This window comes from Schistocerca cancellata, chromosome 1, assembly GCF_023864275.1.
Source record: "Schistocerca cancellata isolate TAMUIC-IGC-003103 chromosome 1, iqSchCanc2.1, whole genome shotgun sequence".
NCBI lineage: Eukaryota > Metazoa > Arthropoda > Insecta > Orthoptera > Acrididae > Schistocerca > Schistocerca cancellata.
Genome location: NC_064626.1, coordinates 277,244,773 through 277,267,060, shown reverse-complemented (window position 1 = coordinate 277,267,060; position 22,288 = coordinate 277,244,773). Strand labels below are relative to the sequence as shown.

At 39.9% G+C, this 22,288-nt stretch overlaps 1 protein-coding gene across 1 annotated transcript in view; it reads left to right on the top strand.

Annotated features, from left to right (window-relative positions):
- Window positions 1-22,288, top strand: part of LOC126171255 (small subunit processome component 20 homolog) — a 205,728-nt gene that overhangs the window by 125,621 nt on the left and 57,819 nt on the right. The window contains exons 28-29 of the mRNA XM_049920787.1: window positions 1,419-1,589; window positions 11,937-12,179. Of these exons, the coding sequence (XP_049776744.1) occupies window positions 1,419-1,589; window positions 11,937-12,179 (414 nt within the window). The remainder of the gene's footprint in view (window positions 1-1,418; window positions 1,590-11,936; window positions 12,180-22,288) is intronic.

Below are 22,288 nucleotides of genomic sequence, written 5' to 3'. Positions count from 1 at the left end.
TAGAAGTCTAGGATCGCAATTCAAAAATTTTTAGGTTTGCCGCATCTTTATAGTTTTTTTTATTGTCTGATAGATTATAGTCAGTTTCCTTTTTAATTCTAGTTGTTCCTTACCAAATTAATTTTCTTCTTGAGCACTTCTAGTAATGTATCTCTTTCCCCAATGACTTCTTTAGGTTCTATCATGTTTAGTGTATGGTCTTAAATTATTTCCAATATTTTAGTAAAACAAGTCTGTCAGAGATTCCTCCTATACATGTAATGTTGTGTTTACTTTCCTTGTTCCCATTGAAGCCTACAACTGAGTTTCCTCCTCACTCTGTAGTACAACATCCCCTGATCTTAATTCTGTTCGATTCCTTTTTTTTTTTTTTTTTTTTTTTTTCCCCACACACACTTTAAAAATCCTGATGTATTCCATTTGCCCTTATTAACTCCTCTGCTAATCCCACAAAATTATCTTCACATCCTAAAGTTCTGCAGTTTAGTTTCCCTAAATTTTAAACAAAGTAATTTTAGTGAAGTGAATGTGTAACACTCCTTGTATGCATGCAAGAGCTGCTTTTTACAGAAGTAGATGCATCCTCAGTTTCACATCCTCAGTTTCATTGTGAAAGATGGGCTGCTGGGTTTATAGTTAATTGTTATTACATATCCTATCCACCCTGCTTATTTTCAGCTGAAATAAATGTGAAGTAATTTTTTCTTTGTTAATGAATGTAAGAAAATCTATCTAAAATATACTTCTCTAAAATATACACATTGAGAGAAAGAAGAGTAACTGTCCAAGGACATTACCACTGTATTGACAAAATTACATTTCCAGTTGTGTATGAGATTTATTTTAAACAGATAAAATTTTGTTGTAGAGGAATCTCAGCTATTCCAGTTATACAGATGAATCGGCCTTTGTTAGGCAAAATGTATCAAAAAATTGTACTGGAGACAGAAAATCGTAAGCTCAATCCACTTATCTGAATATTCCACACTTCCTTTCCAACCAGGGACTTGGAAATGATAAAAAATTGCCAGCTTCTGTTTCAGTGAATGATGGTGTCCAATGATCATGTGGGTATTTCTTCATGTTTCCATTTCAATATCAAATCGAAGGCAATTTCGTCTTTAAGATAACTGAATTACACTGAATAGTTGCACAACAGTATGCATCCGTCTCAGCATGATGGAAGTCTGTAAAGTCTACAAAATAGTCACTTCCAGTCGATGGGCTGTCCTGTCATGATAGCACGTATTATGTTTATACTCCTTCTAATAAGTAACAATGCTTTATGCAGGTTACATTCAAGCACACACTTCTGGAATGGCAAACCAATACTGCTAAGCATATAATGAATATTGACAAAATGCCTTTTTTTTTAATTCTCCCATTTTTTGATAAAAGTTTCATTTTTATTTTCACAGAGAAGCACACAAGCTCTTCAGTGTTTGTCTTGGATCCTTAAAATGGATCTGCCTAGTATTAAAACTTATGGGAAAGAATTGACTACATCAATTTTTACTATTCTTCATAAGTATGCAGTTTCAGGAATAAGCAAAGGAGATAATTATGACTTAGTAGCAGCAGCATTTAAGGTAAGTTTTATGTTGCCTGTTTAGTTAACTTATATTTTGACTACAAGGTCATAAAATCACTGTGCTAGCATATTCTTAAACAAAGCACTTAAATTTTGTGTCTGTGTATTGCCTGTAACAGAAGTACACTTCGGATAATCAAGGTGAATTATGAGATTAATGTTTTCTGTAGCAACATCTATAGTAAGTCTGTTGACATTGGGTGGTAGTGTCAGCTTACTATAATAAGAGGGTAAAGTTTACTTGCACAACTTCAGGCTGTGACAGTGGACAAAAAACACAACTGAAAGAGAAGCCGGGGCTCTTTTTGGTTCTCATTTGTGATCCTGAGATTATCCTCCGCATATAAAATTAGAAATATAACAATAAACTTTTTTTCAGAATTTTCTTTGATTATTCCTGCTTCCAAAAATTGTCACTCATCACTACCTCTGAAGGTAATGCGGCTTTCTTATGTGTCTCTCGACAGATTTTCTATGTAGTAGAATACTTTCTGTTTATTACTTTATACTGTGTGTATGTTTTCCATTTATAATATTTTCTTTTTGTAAGATTACTTGTTTACCTTCCACTGTGTCTTTCTGGCAAGATTTTATAGTATTACCTTTGACATTGTCTGACATACAGATATTAGACTTGCAGAACTTTACCCAGAATTTTATTTTTAAAGATGAAGCATAAAGTTGGCACAAGTTTTTTTGTTTTAAACTGTGTTGTATGCTAATGTTTCATGATGATTTTTTGGTGTTAAGCATTTTTCTCACTTATTCAAAAAGTTTTCTGAAGGATCTTATCTGTGTTACAATAGGGTATTTGACAGTTTTCGGGAAATTGTCTTAAATGATTAATTCTGTTATTTTGTGCTCTTAATATGGCTTTTCTCCTCTTGATTTTCAGTATTCTTTTATAAAAATGGAAATGAAAGTCAAATAATTTGAAAGCCCACTAAAATGCTCCATTAGAGTCTTGTGACATCACTGGCTATCTTGCTGCTCCTATTGTCATAATGCTAATTGACAATGATGTCTTGTTTTGTAATTTACATTTTGGAAAATGGGTTACATACAAATGATGTGTAGTACGAGGTGGAATCCACAATTTTCAGGACTGGTGTTGCCATCTGGAAAGTAGGAGTAGTAGAACTTTGCACCACTAGGTGGCGAGAGCTGCATATCTGATGAGTCAGTGTTCGGACTGGCATTCAGCTGGGAGGACGTGTTGTGTGTCCACAGTGATTTCCGTGATACTGTGTGTTTAGTGTATGGTGATTTTAAGATGGATCCATGAACAGAACAGCACATGTGTATCAAATTCTGTGCAAATCTCGGGAAAAGTGCTACGGAGACCCTTGCAATGATTCAACAAGTGTTTGGGGGCAGAGCATGAGCCATATGCGTGTGTTTGAGTGGCATGCTCAGTTCAGGGCTGGCCGTACAGACGTCGAAGATGATGCTTACACTGGAAGGACCGTTAGCCGCACAATGCCAGACATTGTTGCCAAACTTCAACAATTGGTTCGTGTGGATTGACGTCGAACCATTCAAGACCTTGCGGATGAAGTGGGTATTGGTTATAGGACATGTCAACGAATGTTAACTGATGAATTGGGCATGCATCGTGTTGCCGCAGAATTTGTGCCAAGGATTTTGACTGCCAGTCAGAAGGCACAGCCTGTTGAAGTGTTCGCGGACCTTTATCAGACCGCATCTGTGATGATCCAACCTTCTTGTCACGGGTTATCACCAGTGATGAGAGCTGGATTTATGGTTATGACCCAGAGATGATGCAACAGTTGTCCCAGTGGAAGAGCCTGGGCTCTCCAAGACCCAAAAAAGCAGGATAGGTGAAGAGCAAAGGGAAGAGTATGATCATCGTTTCCTTTGATTCCAAGGGAATTGTGCACAAAGAATTCATCCCACCCAACCAAACAGTGAATTCCACACACTACTGTGACATTTTGCGATGGCTACATGAAAACATGCGGCAACAACGGTCTGAACTTTGGCGTCAAGGGAACTGGCTGCTGCATCGCAACAACGCGCCCTGTCACATGTCCTTGCTCACCAGGAACTTTTTGGCAATAAACAACATGGCGGTTGTACCCCACCCACTGTACTCACCAGATTTGGCACCTTGCGACTTTGCGCTATTCCCAAATTGAAACTCTAGTTGAAAGGCTGTCAGTTCAACACTCTAGAGGGGATTCAAGAAGCATTGCTGGTGGTGATAAACACCCTCAAAGAGCAGTACTTCCAGAAAACGTTTGAGCAGTGGCAGAAGTACTGGGACCGGTGTGTATGTATGGATGGGAACTACTTCGAGAGTGATGGTGACCATTAGTCCAAAGGTAAGGTTTTCAACAAATGGCTGCACCAGTCCTGAAAATTTTGGATAGCACGTCGTACCACAGTGTACAAATACATCTACAAAAACTCCTGAAATTTGTTTTTGAGTGTTCCAGAGAATGATAAGATGTGTAAAATGTTGTTGCACTGTACTGGCAAAATGCCATTACATCGATACACATGTTCCCCAACTTAATTGAAAATGTGTTTCATTTTGAAGTTGTCAATTTACCTCTGAGATATGCTTTCCTACTGTTGCACGGAAGGATAGCATCATTCAACGAAATTAAACTCTTAGTGAAGATTGTTATTTTACCCAACTTTACATAAATTATTTGGTAACTCAATTGATAGAGTGGTAGACCATCAAGTTTTATAAGATGGTGTCCATAGATCGCTGGTTCGAATCAAACCTGAAAGACTATTTTAACTTATTTATAAAATGATTTGACAGTCCTCTCATATGAAAACCAAACCACAACTGAAAAATTTCACCACACCGATCAGAAATAGAATGTATTTGTGTTTTCCTTGCTGTTTTCACATGTTTTACATTTGAAATCACTGTTTGCACACATTACATGGAAAAACATGATGCTGGGATGGTTAGCCCAAGATTGTGATAGACTTCATCATCACTGATAGAAAAGGTGGTCAGTATGTTATGGATGTTCAAGTCACACCCAGTGAGTGCCTAGATAGCGATCACTGGCTATTAACTGCTGACCTAAAAGATGTTCAGGTGCCAAAATTTAAAAGAAAAGGGAATGCTAAAGATTAAAACTTGTTGTTGAAGTACATGGAAAAGAATAGAAAGTATAAAGCACGAATAGCAGCCATGTTACCCAAAACTGAGAAAAGGGGGTTAGAAGAAGACTGGTCCTTATTCAAAGAAATCCTTGTTAGAGAAGCAGCAGACCTCTGTGGGAAAACAAATGCCATACCAAAAGAGAAGGAAACACCTTGGTGGAATGGTCAGGTAAAGACAGCAGTAAAAGATAGGAAACAGATGATAGAATTAGCAATTGAACATCTAGCTCAAGAATACTGGAAAAAGAAACTAGCTGTAAAAAGACTGATCCAGGAAGAAAAGGAAAAATTCTGGGGAGACAAGGATAGAGGAAGACTGCAGGGAAGTAGGAAATTACTACTCAAAGTACAAAAGAGCAAACTAAATTAATATGTAAATATCCTTGCCCTGGAAACAGATGAGTGTAACCTAATATGAACAGAGGAAGGCATCAGGGATGAAATGAAAAAGTACTTCAGCATGCTGCTAAATAGAGAGGGGAGAACACAACCCTAAACGACTGTAGAGTAATTAATGAAATCCAAACTAACAGACACCGATTAACATGGCGTGAGGTAGAAACGCCATTAAAGAGCATGCGGAATGGTAGGGCAACAGGCTTTGATGATCCCAGCTCAGACATGATAAAGACAGCTGGTATATTAGGCTTAAATTGGCTATATAGAGTATTATCAGTGGTTTGGAAAGAAAACAAAATTCCTGAAGCCTGAAGTAAAGGAGTCATCATCCCTCTGTTTAAAAAAAGGCAATTGACGAAAATGTGGAAATTACAGAGGTATCACACTGCTGTCGCACACTTTGAAGGTGCTAGAAAAGATCATAAAAATGAGAATCAGAAAGATAGTAGAACATTCGCTTGAGGAAGAACAACATTGATACAGGAAAGACCAAGGTACATTGGATCTTATTTTTGCAGTAAGAATGTTGACAGAAAAGTACTGGGAATATAGAACAAATCTTGTGATTTGATTTGTGGTCATGGAAAAAGCGTATGACAGTGTTCCTCGAAATAGCTATTTGAATGTTTGGAAGACCTAAAGTTGCCAAAGTGCCTAATCGACAAAGTCAGGATGCTGTACCAAAAGTGTTACAGCTGTGTCCAGATAGGCAACAGATGATCACAATGCACTGAAACAAAGAGAGGTTTCCAACAAGGAAGTGCCTTGTCACCACTCTGATTTATAATAGCATTAAACAAGATCATAAAATCTATCAAGAAAATATACAGTGTGAAACGTCACCTTTAAGCAATTTATACACGACTGTGCTTATAAACCTCTTACACTATTTGCTTTTCAAACAGCTGAGCAAAACTGAACGTACTCACACATTCACTAAAGTGACACACAATATTTTTAGCGCAACGCAATCTGACTATCAAAAATCCCTACAAAAGAATGGCTCTGACAAACATTAAACTATACCTTTCACAAATCACTTACGTCACAAAAATCTTCGTTACACAAGCTACTGCAATACAGCGAGCGCCACTACTGCCAGCTAAATAAAAGATTCAAACTACTGAAGGCACTAACTACTGATAGTCTTAGCAAATGAAAGAGTCTAATAGAGAACAAACAATGTATTTACCTCAATATTCATAATATATACAGCAGTTCATGACATTTTTCAAAACTCCGCCATCTCTCTCCCCACATCCACCACTGCTGGCGGCTCACCTCCAACTGTGCAACGCTATAGCAGTTCATGACAAATTACAAAACTCCGCCATCTCTCTCCCCACATCCACCACTGCTGGCGGCTCACCTCCAACTGCGCAACGCTACGCGCTGTTCACATCCAGCTGCCGCTGCCCAACACTACAATGGCAGACAACAATGCAAAACTAGCACACAGAGCGCTACGTAACGTTGCCAATAAGAAAACATAAACAGCCTACTTACAAGTGAACCAGATGCCCTGGTTTTTGCTGATGATTTGATAGTATGGGGAGAGACAGAAGCTGAAGCACAGAAGAAACTTAAATATTGGAACAACACATTCAAAAACTTCGGACTAAAAATAAGTAAAAGAAAGACAGTAGAAATGACCATCAACAGGCAAGGAATAGCCTCAAATATATTTCTAGAAGGAGTCAAAGTAGAATCTGCTTCACATTTCAAGTACCTAGGAAGCATGATCCTGAAAGACAACACTATTTTGTACCACTTTGAAGTCAGTACTGCCCTTAGACTGTTTTTTATTTGCCATGTTACATTTACAAAATCATGATTTTGGCTTTAAAGTACCATTATCAAGTGTTTTAATGTTGTTCTTTAATATTGTTATTTAAAATACACTATTAGACAGTATTGTATTTTAAATATGGCAGTATGCCATCTTAGGCTCTGTATAACATTAAAACACTTGATAATGGCACTTTAAAGCCGAAATCGTGGTCGTGTAAATGTAAAACGGTAAATAAAAAACAGTCTAATGGCGGTACTGACTTTAACGAAATATTTTATGACTGTGGTCCCACATTATGAAAAATTATATTTTGTACCAATCCTAACAAATGGTTTAGGAACATGTACCCTACTAAACAAAGACCTCAAAGAATGCAGGCAACAGAAATGAAATTCATTAGAACTATGCATCAAATAACTAGAAAGGACAAGATCAGGAATGAGGTGAACAGAAAAGTAGTTGGTATTGAGGTTCCTGTTAGCAGTGTCGTAAAGAAATGCGAGCTTCAGTTGTATGGGCACATATTGAGAATGAACAGCCAAAGACCTGCCGAAAGGTATTTCAACCTGAGCCTTGTAGGAAGAAGACTGTGGGGAAGACCAAGAAAACACTGGATAGAGATTGTAAAATCAGATGTGGCAGAGAAAGGACACAAATGGGAAGCTGTCCTGAAACAAACGATCTATGAAGACAGAACGAGATGGCAAGTGCTTGTACACAATACCAGGGAAACGAGTTGGAAAAATGATGATGATGATGACAATGACATGCTAAAAGATATTTTCTTGTTAATGTGACCACATATGTTTTGCTTTATTAGAAACAATGTTTTTTATCTTTGTACTGTAGAGCTAGGATCCTTATTTCTTAAACTTTCAGAGTTTCATCATCTTACATAAAGATGGAGTAAGACTGCTTGAGACACTGACATTAGCTTATGCACACATCACAGCCCTTTTGTTTGTGTTAGCAACATGTTGTATGTGCTTTGTATCTCTCCGTAAGAGAATCTCATCGTCCTAAACCTCATTGTACTGTGGACATATAGTGGTATCTTCACTACTAGCAATGCTTTCCAAAAAAAGTGAATTGTTTGTTTGCGAAGTAAATTCATTTATCCTCTGGTGTCCATTTCTCAGACTAAGATTATTGTGAAAATGTGAAGCTATATATAACACATCCCACCACTGAATCAAATACTACAGTTCTTGCTAATGCTCTTTTTGTACTTCATATAAAACTTTTAAAAATATAAGACTCTTCCAGTATTCAAACATGTGACCTCTTTATCCACAGTCAAATGCACTACCTGTTGCACCACTGAGTGCCTGCTCATAGTATTTTTCTGCTGAGTGTCTTCTATAGAGAAAATCAGCACTAAGATTTGCCAAGAACAATTTTATCATGTTTTTGGTCGTAGCTCATGACTGATAGCTGACAATCTAGTTATAATATAAGGATCCATCTGCAAAGGTTCTACAGTTCCTTAGTTTTGAGTGAGTTTAATGATGTTTTAGGAAGCAGGGAAAAGAATGTCCATTGTTGCAAATATTGCCGCTCTAAATGGGTGGACCATAAACACATCAACTTCTGTAAGGTTTCCATTATCAGCATTCGCAAAATTACTTTCTGTTATTACTTGAAAGTTGTAATTGAGATTTCCTTCACTAAATAACTAAACTTTTTGCAGAAAAAGTATGTAAAGACCTCGTAACTCCTATGACACATGTATAGCTTTGTCTTACTCTAGTCTATGACATCACAACAGCTTCAGCCAGTAACAGATCATTCTCAATCATGTGACCAAATTTTGATATATAATAATTTTTAAGCTTTAATTACATAAAAACAGATATTTTATGAGAATATTGACCATAAATGCTATCTGAATGTTACAGTGAATCAGACTAACAACAACCCAAACCATATTTTTAACATAGGAAAATAGCCTATCGCACAAAATGTATGAGCCATATAGAAGGATGCTTGGGAGGAATTCTGCATGATTATAACTATGATGTCACATAGATTGGCTGAATACTTGAAATCAACTCTGAGTGATTTGGTTAGAATTTTGGGTAAAATAACCTACTCATAACAAGAGTTGATTCTATCCATTACTTCTGACCGATCTGTAATCTGAGCACGCACTCCTCGTTTTCTTTAATCGTATGTACCTCACCTCATGTAACCCTTTGGAATTTAAAGAGATAAATATTGATAGATAAGAATTAATTATGTTGATGTTATCTACACGGAGTCTATACTGATTGATGTTGTCAAAAAAAAGGTAGTTTGAAATGCTGAGTCTTGGAAGAGGAAAGAGGATGCTGCTGATTATGAAAAACAAAAGAGCTGCTAAATGATACAGCAAGACAAGAGAGGATGCTAGATGCTAAAGAAATAAGCTAAGTTTTGTGAAGAAATGTGTAAAAATGAGACATATTACTTTACTGTTGAGTGTTCTAAACACATTCACCTCTGGACATATACCTCAATTTTAATTTAGCTAAGGGATTAGAGGTCTTGTTCTGTGTACAGATTGCGGGGTCTTCTCTGTTGAAAGCATTTAAAAACTGTAAAGCCTCCAGAATTAATTTTCACTCTGCAGTGGAGCATGCTCTCATATGAAACTGTGATAGATTAAAACTGTGTGCCAGACCAAGACTCAGACTTGGGCCCTTTACTTTTTACGGGCAAGTGCTCTAACAACTGAACTACCCAAACATAACTCACAACCTGCCTTCACAGCCTTACTTTCGCAAGTACCTCATCTCCTACATTCTAAACTTCACAGAAGCTATACTGCAAAACTAACACTCCTGAAAGAAACAATGTTGTGAAGACATGACTTAGCTACAGCCTGGGGGGTTGCTTTCAGAATGAATTTTCAATCTGTACTAAATTGGTGCTGATATGAAACTTCCTGACGGTTTAATCCATGGTCTTGTAGATCCCATGCCCATTGCGATTGTAGTTGATGTTGTCCTTGCTACTCACCATATAGCAGAGATTCTGAGTCACAAATAGGCACAACAAAAAGACTGTCAGGAAATTAGCTTTTGGCAAACACGGCCTTTGTCCAAAACACACACACACACACACACGTGCACACGCATGCGCATGCAAATACAACTCGCACACGCATGACCACAGTCTATGGTTACTGACTACATTGAGTTCACCTGGCAGCAGCAGTGCACCGATGTGATGAACTTGAGTTGTGGGGATTCACAAGCTTGCTAACACTGTCTCCCTCCTGCCCTACCATCACAAACCCAGAACACTGTCAGGCCTATGACGCTTCATTGCAGTCTACAGTGCCAGCGAACTTGAATTGAAAGTGATTTAAGTTATTTGTAACGGTACAATATTTTTTGTTGGTTGCTAGTTTCATAATGGAAAAAATAAGAAGTATTCATATAATGCAGGCTATAAATTGAAAGTAATAGTAAATGCAGAAGAACATGGAAACAAGCTGCTGAGCGTCATTTCAGCTCTCCACCAACAAAAAAACAATTCACAACTGGTGGGCAAGAATTGAAAAAAAAAATGAGGAAGACTAAATGTGCAAATAGAGGACTGTATAAAAATGGCCAAACTAGACGATGACGTATTGAAATGGATTCAAGGACACCATCAAAATGGCATTGGAATGAATACAAAAATGATTCAAATACATACTCAAAAGCTAGTGCTACAGTGGAACTTAACAGACTTTAAGGATGAAGTTGATTGGTGGTGCAAGTTTATGAAGCATCATGGACTTAGCATGTGAACCAAAATATCTTAGAAAATGCCACAAGAGTATGAAGAGAAAATATTATCTTTCCATTACTTTATTATTCAACATCAAAAGAAAACCAATGTGGAGGTAAGCCAAGTACCGAATATATACGAAACTTCTCTGTGTTGGTATGGCGAGTAACAGAACTCTTCCCATGAAAGGTGCTAAATCTGTAACTTTAGAAACAAGTGAACATGGAAAAAATACACTACGCCTTTGTCCTTTCATGTTGTGCTGATGGCACTAAATTTAATCTAGTGATCATTTTCAAGTGCAAAAGAGTGCCAAAACCTTCATAAATACCGCCAGGTGTTATTGTTAATGTACATGATACGGGTTGGATGGATGACACTGGTATGAAATTATGGATTAAAAGAGTATAGGAGTGAAGGAAACATGCTTTATTGAAAAAGAGTTCTCTCCTTGTGCTGGATCAGTTTAGTAGTCATTTGAAAAATTCTGTGAAAGAGAAATTGAGACAGAGAAATACAGAGCTTGCTGTCATTCTGGGAGGACTTACTTCACAATTGCAACCTCTTGATGTCTCAATAAATGAACCATTTAGAGTGTATATGAGAGAGGAATGGAACAAATCGATGGTGGATGAAACCCAACATGACTTCATGCTGAAGGGAGCTTTAAAACGATCTACAATCAAACAATTGCGTCAGTGGATTAAAAACAGTCAAGGTCTAGAGTGAGAGAAGACATTATTATTAAATCTTTCAAGAAGTGTGACATAAGTAATGCTCTCAATTGTAGAGAAGACATATATGAAGAGGATGATGATGAGAAGGAAGAAGAAGAAGAAAATTCCAGTGACAATTTTCAGGGATTATAAAGGTCTGTTCAGCTTTATGAACTAGGAATTTTTTAGCCTGGTTTTGCAGTCTAATAATAAAAACGATACAAATGGAAACCATGCCACATGCACACCTCTTGTACGTGGCCTGCAGCCATTGGCCCACACTGATACAGTTGGCAGCTGAATCAGGCGTACATGCATGGTGATGCAGACATGGCGTACTCACACTTACATGCACTAGTAGTGGAATACGGCAGTTTCTATCTGATACTTTATATAGAGTGAACACAGTGTAGCTTGAGAATTCATTGACTTTGTTCCCTCTTAACATATTGATAAAAATATTTTGTGAGAAACAATTACAATTGATTTGAGGAAACATAGTGTTTAACATGTAATTTCTTTTCAGGCAGTGACAGTGCTGGTTCGTGATGTGGAACAAAATGTCTTGAGTTCTGACCAGCTGAAAGCTTTGTTACTGTACGCAGAAAAGGATATGCATGATTATCAGCGACAGGCAACAGCATTTGGATTGTTGAGAGCAATTCTGGTACGCCGTTTCATTGTGTCTGAAATTCCAGAAGTAATGCAGAAAGTTGCTGCTCTTAGTATAACATCTGAACATTCCCACGTACGGATGCAGGCAAGACAGGTGAGAAATAAAGTGTGATTCCAGGTACTGCCATTTTCATCACCAATTTTGTTTGTTTCTGCCCATATGAGTTAATACTACTTTTAAGATGTTCTGCTAGGAGTACACGTGAAATATATCCTTTGTAACAATTTGCTCCTAGGGCGTGGCAATGATGTAACAGAATTGTGGTATGCAGTACCATAGAATTTTTGTGTGGACCCAATCCCAGAAATATTTTGTGAAGTGTCCTAGCCATTTTCTTCTTGTGGAAAAAAGAAAAAAAAGAGAAAAAAACACAGTATGAAGTGTAAGTGATTTATGAGTTTAAGTTATCACTCACCGCATAATAGAGGCATTAACTGTCAACAGACACACAAATAAGACAGAAAACTTCAGTCTTTAGTGTACTTGTCAATTACTCGAAGCCTCTACTATTCAATGAGTTGTTACCTTTACTCCTAAATTATTTACTTTCTGCCAGAGCTTTCCATACTGTACAGTATGAAGTGTAACATACTGCAAAGCAATTATTTACTGTAAGACTTTTCATTAAAATCACTTGCTGTAATAGATAGGTTAAAATAGTGAGTGACTCAGGGTCAGTTCTGTCTGTATGAGACTCCATTTTTGCATTTTCATTTCAAAACCAGTGCTCTTGGTGATTTAAACGATTGTTTGAACTTAATGTCTTTTTTACATGATTTCTGTTATTGATTGATCAACATTTCAGCAGGTAAAAGATGTAGGAAGAATTTGGATAGTTTTTAACCCTTACTTGTGTATTAATTGCAAATAACTTTTGCTACAACAAATTAAAATTGTCTATTAGTCCACAAACCAAACAGTAAAATTCATCTGAGTCCCAACTGAAATTAATATGAGACAATTCTGGACTAAGTTGAATACAATCCAAGCACTTCTTAGCCAATAAGCACGTATTTAGTAATCAGAATTTCATTAATCCTAATGGTGGTGAAAACAAAGAGTTTACAATTAGTTGCACTGCACACAGAGAAAACAGTCTTGGCAGTTGCGAGTCCACAGGTAGAGGTGCGTTAGATAACAACAACTGAGGAGGAGACCACTTCTGGGTGAGCTTATATTTGCCCACTACGGAAATTCACGTGACTGGCTGCCAGTATCATCAGTGCCCTCAGTGCAAGCATCAATACATCCATAGCTTCCATTTGCACATCTGTTGAAGTTACTAAACCTCCCCCCCCCCCCCTTGAACCATCATATATGGCATGAACCTGCCTGCATCTGTGGGAGAACAATGCAGCCGCAGTGACCCGGAGCTGAACAGTGTCAAGATGGAAAGCTCCTTAACACGTCTGAGACCACCAGTGATGTTTGTGCTGAATCCAGAGTTTCAGGTGTTGCTCCAGAGACTTCTGTGAGCAGAGACATTTCTGTAGGGCACACATGATCCAGTGATTCAACTATCGATGAAGTGAGATCAGTGTCCATGGGAGTGTCTGTAGCTCAAGGGGATGAAGGAACAGGTGGCCATCCTGTATGATCCAGGGAGCTATGATGCTGTGATAGTGGATATGGTGCAGTGATGGAGGCCACTGACTATGGTGCCCAGCTGGAGTTGGTTGAGGTGCTGGCACAGCATCCTGTGTGTTGTAGCCACCTGGCTCCCCTGTTGTTCCACCACATCTCCCCCAGATCCGCCCTGTATTTTGCCTAATAATACTTTCCTGTACTGGAGCACCCACACAAAATGGTGTAGCTGGATCTGCTTCATATTCTTTGGGTGGACAAGGGAGATTCAGAAATATCCTGTGAGGGTTGCCCATGAAAGACCTTTGCTGGGCTTCAACCATTGACAAGTGTGGACCTGGAAGAAGTGAGGAAGGTGTGTTTCGCAATGAAGTCGATTTTAGCATTTGCACTTTGAAAGTGTGAACAAGCTGTTCTGACTGCCCATTTGAGCCTGAGCAAAATGGTGTTTAAATTCTTGTTGATGCAAAACCTATTTAAATTGCTCACTGTCAATTAGGGATCTGTCATCAGCATGTGGAATGTACCATATGTTGTGAAGATCTGCTCCTAGGCTTACACTGTGGCTGCCATTGTTGTCTGTGGGAGGCAGATGACATACAGGGAGCAGAAAAAGGAGTCACAATGCTTAACCATGTAAACCCTAAGAAAGGTCCCGCAAAGTCAGAATGAACGTGATTTCACAGCTGTGTTGATGCTGACCATGGTGGGAACAACTGGGATGAGACCAGCTGGTCTGCCTGGCAAATGGCAGACAGTTGCACCTCCTGTTTCACATTGTCATCCATAAAAGGCCGTGAGATGTAATTGTGCGGCAGTTGCTTCATCCTGGATATTTTCCAATGGGATTGATGTATCATTTGAAGCATCTGACATTACAGGGAGGATGGCACCACTATCCAGTGTCATTCATCATCTTTTGTAAGGAAAACCACACTTTGCTGCCAATGGATCTGCACCTGAGAGCTTGGGAGGCCAGTCTGGCTGAAAATATTGCAGGACCTATTGAATAAGTGGATCGTGCTTAGACTCTTTAACCGTGTACCAGGAACTCATAGGAAACTTGTTGAGGGATTGCTCCAGTTGATACAAAACAGACTGTTTTCTGGTGGTGAAATTCAGGTTCTGGACCTGCTGGAAGGTGAGAGAAGCGCGTTTGTGTTAGAATGCTAAATGGCAGTGTGATAGTGGTCTGGAATATTGGAAATTCATCTAATAGCGAGCCCCTCAATGAAGCTAACGCACGGTACGCTCTGATAATTTATCATTGGGTTCAAAATGTGTCAAGAGTGATTTATGGTCAGTTCTAAACGAACTTTGAAACCATACAAATTATATGAAATTAATGAGTGCAAAAGGTGATGCCCAACACTTCCTCCTCAATCTGAGAATAATGCCTCTGAGCTGGAGTTAGTGTCTTTGATATAAATGCAATTTGCCTCTTGGTACAAACATTTAACTTATGTGAGAGAACTACACTGACACCATTTGGGGATGCATCTGTTGCCAATACAAATAGCAACTTGGGCTTGTAAGTCACGAGGCAGAGTGTTGATTGAAGAGCCAATTTTAATTTCTGAAAAGCACAGTGGCATTCTTTGGATCAGTGTAAAGAGACTCGCTTCTTACAGAGTCATTTTAATGGATTTGCTATGGAGGCTGTGTGGAGAATAAATTGCACATAGTAATTCAGTTTTCCAAGAAATTACTGAAGGCCCATGATGGATTTAGGCACAGGCATATTCTGATTGGCTTTTGTGTATCTGTGGTGAGTCAAAGGTCCTTTCACTGGGGATGTAACCTAAATAAGTGACTGCTGGCTGAAAGATTGAATGTTTGGAAGAGTTGCACTTATGACCACTGTGTGTATCACAAAAGCTAGACAGAGATAGGACAAGTGTTCTTACGGTTTATGACCAGTATATCATTGAGATAGGCTACACAGTATGGAATCTTTGCTAAAGGCTGTTCAAGAATTTTTCAGGAATATAGATGGTGTGACAGGCTTGCCAAAAGGCATCCTATTATATTGATACAATCTGAACAGCATGTTCCATGAGCCAGTGAAATATGTCTCAATGATATCAGTTTTTGAGAATAGTTTACCTCCTGAAAGTTTAGAAAAGAGTTCACCTGAACAAGGCATGGGATAAGAATCAGTATCAGCTTGAGCATTAATGATTTGCTTAAAGTCTCCTGACCACTAGTAATAGTGAAGCCCACTGGAATATCTTGCAGTGTTTCCTGTAATAAAATTTTATGCAGAGCCATCACCTGATCAGTGCTTGAAATGTTATTAATTTGAAACAGCTGGGGCCACTGCGTGGTGCTTACCATCCTATGACATACTTCCAAAATGTGACACAACTTGCCCTCATAATGTGGACATTCTCATCTGGGATTCAAGAAGAAACAGTCCTGGGAACTTGGAAATAAAGATTATTGCTACAAATATCACCTGATACTAGTCCAGTGTTGTGGAGAATGTGGTCTGGTTGCCACCACTGAATTGAACTTGTTTACTGCTGTAAAGACTCATACAGGAGCTACAGCTCTGGGCCCCAAATGTGAAAGTCTGCTGAAGAAGTTTGTTGTACCATTTGCAGTATTTCAACTACACACGCAATTTGCTAGACTTCAGCCAGGGAGGGGTCAGATTCTCTTAAAAGATTGTGTGTGAACCTCCTTATCTGGGGCTAAGTGAATCACTAAATCATGTATTAAAGTTTCCACTTATGTTTTGCCATTCACATGTAAATTTACATTTTAAACTCAGTCCTTACAAATCCTAATACATGACTTATACCATCCGACTTCTGATGTTGCAAGAATTGCTAGCTTTGCAGCTATGCACTTTATGGGAAAAATGCTCAGATAATAAAGAGAATATGTCACACAACTGTAACATCAGGGATTGGACAACAGGGCTAACTTCTGAACCAAATAATATAACTGAAGATTCATAGACAACAAAAAGGTCCTTTGATGATTTGGACATTTAATCTTACTTGCCTGAAAATGCAGTGTGAGAAGTCTTTGACATACTTCCCAGTTGTCTTGAGCCTTATTAAATAGTGGAAATGCTGGAATAGCTGGCAATGCCTGTTACTGTTACAGTAGTGAACTAGTTGGACCAAAAAGTGTGGTGGTATGTATATACCAAGGCACCTTTGTGAACTATTTTGTTATGTTGGTAAGTGTATTTCCCACTGTAGAATTGAAGCTCTTCCCCCCCCCCCCCCCCCCCCACATGTGACAGCAGTTGTGATCTCACAACAGACAGAAACTGATTTTTGCAGCAATATTTTTATACATCTGGTACAGTATACTACCACAAAAAGTCATGCACATTCCCAAAAGCTTATTGGGGTAAGCATACTTCCCAAGAGCCTTTAAAACAATGTTGTTTGGTGAGAAGCATGGCCCTAAAAGAAATAAACAGAAACTGCAATAGACTACCACTAGATGATTGGAGCATACACAAGTGGTACAATGTATTCCCGTAAATGCAGGAAAGAAATCAGTTACTGGTAAGTAATAGCCCGCCTGGTTAGCCATGCAGCTTAATGCACTGCTTTCCAGGCGGGAAAGTGTGCTGGTCCCCGGTACGAATCTGCCCGGCAGATTAGTGTCGAGATCCGATATGCCGGTCAGTCTGTGGATGGTTTTGAAGGCAGTTTTCAGTATGCCTCGGTGAATGTGGGCTGCTTCCCCTTATTCCACCTCAGTTACACTATGTCGGCGATTGCTGACCACTGAGGGCTACGGCGGGTATGAAGCCTGTCTGTTGTTTCTAGGTCCCCAGTTCCATACAATACAATACTGGTAAGTATTTCTGCCATAGTCAGAGGAGGGTTTAAGCTCAGCGGTGTTGGAAACTCCAAGTTCAAAATTCATAACAGTATGCACACAGTAAAAAGTCATGACAGTCGAAGTCCACATGTAGAGGCAAGTTGGATAACATCAACTGAAGAAGGGACGCCCATTGTCTGGCCTTATATTTACCTCTACACAAATTCATGTGACCATTGGCAATATCAATAGTGCCCTTGCGACAAGCACTCTCACAGGACATGGGAGAGGTGACACACATCAATTCATCCATATCTTTCATTTACAGGTCTAGCAGGGTTACTAAAGACACAATCTCACAGAAAGGACTACTCTGCATCTACATCAAGTGAATTGAGGAAACTGTAAATTGGTAAATTGTGGACCTAAATCTTTATCTTCAAAATACAGGCCTGTTTTCTTAAGCCCTATGTCAGTGCCATTTGCAATGGCAACTGTGTGAATTAGGATTGAGCATCAAGTACCAATTGGAAGCAAATCACATAAATTACTTTCTGTGAGCTTATTACAGGCCATAAATACATTGTAGTTATGGTCATAGTCTGTGCACTTGGCTGTTCATGACTCACTGTCATTACTTCTGTAATGAGATAAAATATTTGGCAGGGCCAGAACTATATTTGAAAGCAGGCTGAAAATATTACTTATTCTGTAGAGAATTTTTATTCTGAGACCTGTGTTATTGAACTAAGCTAGTTCTACTGTAGTAAACACTCATATATGAATGGACAGTGTGCAATCATATTTAAATGTAAAATATGTTAAATCTCCTGTAAAATGAACTCATTCCATAATGAAGATGATACATCTTACAAATTATCTGTGTAATGTCAACAACATAAACTAAGCATACCGCAGAAACCAGTGTATTCTGTCTTTCTCATTAAATGCGGCTTTAACCGTTTTGTGGGCCATGGTGGTATACTTCCTACTAAATGTATTTCTTTACAGCATTTGAGGGAATATGTTTTACCACTTCTGTACACTCCTGGCATCAAGTGTCAGTCTGCTGCGCCAACTGTAGTTTCTGTTTGTTGTGAAACACATCGAAGCACCAAAGCAACTGGTATAGGTATGCGTATTCAGATACAGAGATACGTAAACAGGCAGAATATGGCGCTGTGGTTGGCAGTGCCTATATAAGGCAACAAGTGCAGTTATTAGATCGGTTAATGTTGCTAAAATGGCAGGTTATCAAGATTTAAGTGAATCTGAACATGGTGTTATAATCAGCACTTAAGCAATGGGACTCAGCATCTACGAGGTAGCGATGAAGTGGGGATTTTTCATATGACCATTTCACGAGTGTACTGTGAATATGAGGGATCTGGTAAAACATCAAATCTCCAACATCACTGCGACCAGAAAAAGATCCTGCAAGAACAGGACCATCAACGACTGAAGAGAATTGTTCAGTGTGAGAGCAAGTGCAACCCTTCCACAAATTGCTGCAGATTTCAATGCTGGACCATCAACAAGTGTCAGCATGCCAACCATTCAACGAAACATCTTTCATAATGGGCTTTCGGCCCACTCGTATACCCTTGATGATTGCACGACACAAGGCTTTACACCTCGCCTGGGCCCGTCAACACCAACATTGAACTGTTGTTGACTGGAAACATGTTGCCTGGTCGAACGAGTCTTGTTTCAGATTGTATCGAGCGGATGGACGTAAACGGGCATGGAGACAACCTCATGAATCCATGGACCCAGAATGTTGGAAGGGACTGTTCAAGCTGGCGGAGGCTCTTTAATGGCATTGGGCATGTGCTGGCGGAGCGATAGGGGACCACTGATATGGCTAGACACAACTCTGACAGATGACATGTACATAAGCATCTTGTCTGATCACCTATATCTACACTCCTGAAAATGGAAAAAAGAACACATTGACACCGGTGTGTCATACCCACCATACTTGCTCCGGACACTGCGAGAGGGCTGTACAAGCAATGATCACACGCACGGCACAGCGGACACACCAGGAACCGCGGTGTTGGCCGTCGAATGGCGCTAGCTGCGCAGCATTTGTGCACCACCGCCGTCATTGTCAGCCAGTTTGCCGTGGCATACGGAGCTCCATCGCAGTCTTTAACACTGGTAGCATGCCGCGACAGCGTGGACGTGAACCGTATGTGCAGTTGACGGACTTTGAGCGAGGGCGTATAGTGGGCATGCGGGAGGCCGGGTGGACGTACCGCCGAATTGCTCAACACGTGGGGCGTGAGGTCTCCACAGTACATCGATGTTGTCGCCAGTGGTCGGCGGAAGGTGCACGTGCCCATCGACCTGGGACCGGACCGCAGCGACGCACGGATGCACGCCAAGACCGTAGGATCCTACGCAGTGCCGTAGGGGACCGCACCGCCACTTCCCAGCAAATTAGGGACACTGTTGCTCCTGGGGTATCGGCGAGGACCATTCGCAACCGTCTCCATGAAGCTGGGCTACAATCCCGCACACCGTTAGGCCGTCTTCCGCTCACGCCCCAACATCGTGCAGCCCGCCTCCAGTGGTGTCACGACAGGCGTGAATGGAGGGACGAATGGAGACGTGTCGTCTTCAGCGATGAGAGTCACTTCTGCCTTGGTGCCAATCATGGTCGTATGCGTGTTTGGCGCCGTGCAGGTGAGCGCCACAATCAGGACTGCATACGACCGAGGCACACAGGGCCAACACCCGGCATCATGGTGTGGGGAGCGATCTCCTACACTGGCCGTACACCACTGGTGGTCGTCGAGGGGACACTGAATAGTGCACGGTACATCCAAACCATCATCGAACCCATCGTTCTACCATTCCTAGACCGGCAAGGGAACTTGCTGTTCCAACAGGACAATGCACATCCGCATGTATCCCATGCCACCCAACGTGCTCTAGAAGGTGTAAGTCAACTACCCTGGCCAGCAAGATCTCCGGATCTGTCCCCCATTGAGCATGTTTGGGACTGGATGAAGCGTCGTCTCACGTGGTCTGCACGTCCAGCACGAACGCTGGTCCAACTGAGGCACCAGGTGGAAATGGCATGGCAAGCCGTTCCACAGGACTACATCCAGCATCTCTACGATCGTCTCCATGGGAGAATAGCAGCCTGCATTGCTGCGAAAGGTGGATATACACTGTACTAGTGCCGACATTGTGCATGCTCTGTTGCCTGTGTCTATGTGCCTGTGGTTCTATCAGTGTGATCATGTGATGTATCTGACCCCAGGAATGTGTCAATAAAGTTTCCCCTTCCTGGGACAATGAATTCACGGTGTTCTTATTTCAATTTCCAGGAGTGTATTTATGTCCATTGTGCATTCAGATGGACTTGGGCAATTCCAGCACAACAATGCGACACCTCGCACATCCAGAATTGCTACTAAGTGGCTCCAGGAACACTCTTCTGAGTTTAAACACTTCTGCAGAGCGCCAAACTCCCCAGACATGAACATTATTGAGCATATATGGGATGCCTTGCAACGTGCTGTTCAGAAAAGATCTCCACCCCTCGTATTCTTACAGATGTGTGGACAGCCCTGTAGGATTCAGTGTGTCAGTTCCTTCCAGCTCTACTTCAGACATTAGTCGAGTCCATGCCACGTCTTGTTGCAGCACTTCTGCATGCTCTCGGGGGCCCTACACAATATTAGGCAGTTGTACCAGTTTCTTTGGCTCTTCAGTGTATAATAGCCTCCAGGACTATGGGAATTATATATCCCATCAAACAACAGTATTTCAATGGTTGTTGGGAAGTATGCTTACCAGCAGAGTAGTTTCTGGAAGGAGCTTGGGAAGTGTCCTTACCACAAAATTGATCTGTCAGTTGTGGTCCTTGGAAAGCGTACTTACTGCCAAATTAGGGATATCCCAATGCTTTTGGGAATATGTCTTACCACCTCTGTCTATACCTGACATCTTGTGCTAGTACACTGCAACAGGTATATGAAAACTGCTACAACAATCAGTTTCTGTTTGTTGTGGGAACACACACACACACACACACACACACACACACACACACACACACACACACGTTATTGTGATGTGTATCAGATTTTTTGGTCCTAAATCACAAAAATAAAATTATCAAAAAATAAACATTGTCAGTTGATTACAATTCTAATAGGACAGTAAAAAAAATTATCTTCACTGAGTTTCTACGTAAAATGCACCCATGAAATAGTTAAATTGGAAGGTTAGATCAAGAACTTAATAATTATGGTGCCTAGAACAAAGATAAATTGCCACTTTAAAGTCAGTACAATTTGTTGAGTATCCAAGTGCATATTCTTTCAGAATATAGTGTCAGTGACTTATTGCTTCGCAGTAGTGAGGCTGCATTTTCAGCCATTATAAGGACTTGCTATAAACATTTTCCTGTCACCTGGTTAGAGACAACACAATAGTTTATAATTAAATTTGTTGTCCATTGTAAATATTTCATTACTTGCTTGACTCCAGTGTGTTTGTTCTGCCTTAACAACAGTAGGTCAGAAAACACCATCGTGTTAAAACCGAAATACATTGGGTGAAATTTAATGCTCTTGTCATTCTCAGACACCTTTGAAGGCATTATGAAAAAAAAAAAAATTAAGTAATGAACAGAAGACAATGAGTGAGTAAAGAATCCTTGAATATATTATCAGTTTGCATATATATTAAACTTTTTTGAGACTGATAAGTTGATGTCCATGAATCAGCATGGTATTAGAAAGCATAGCTCATGTGATTAGATTAGATTAGATTAATACTAGTTCCATGGATCATGAATACGATAT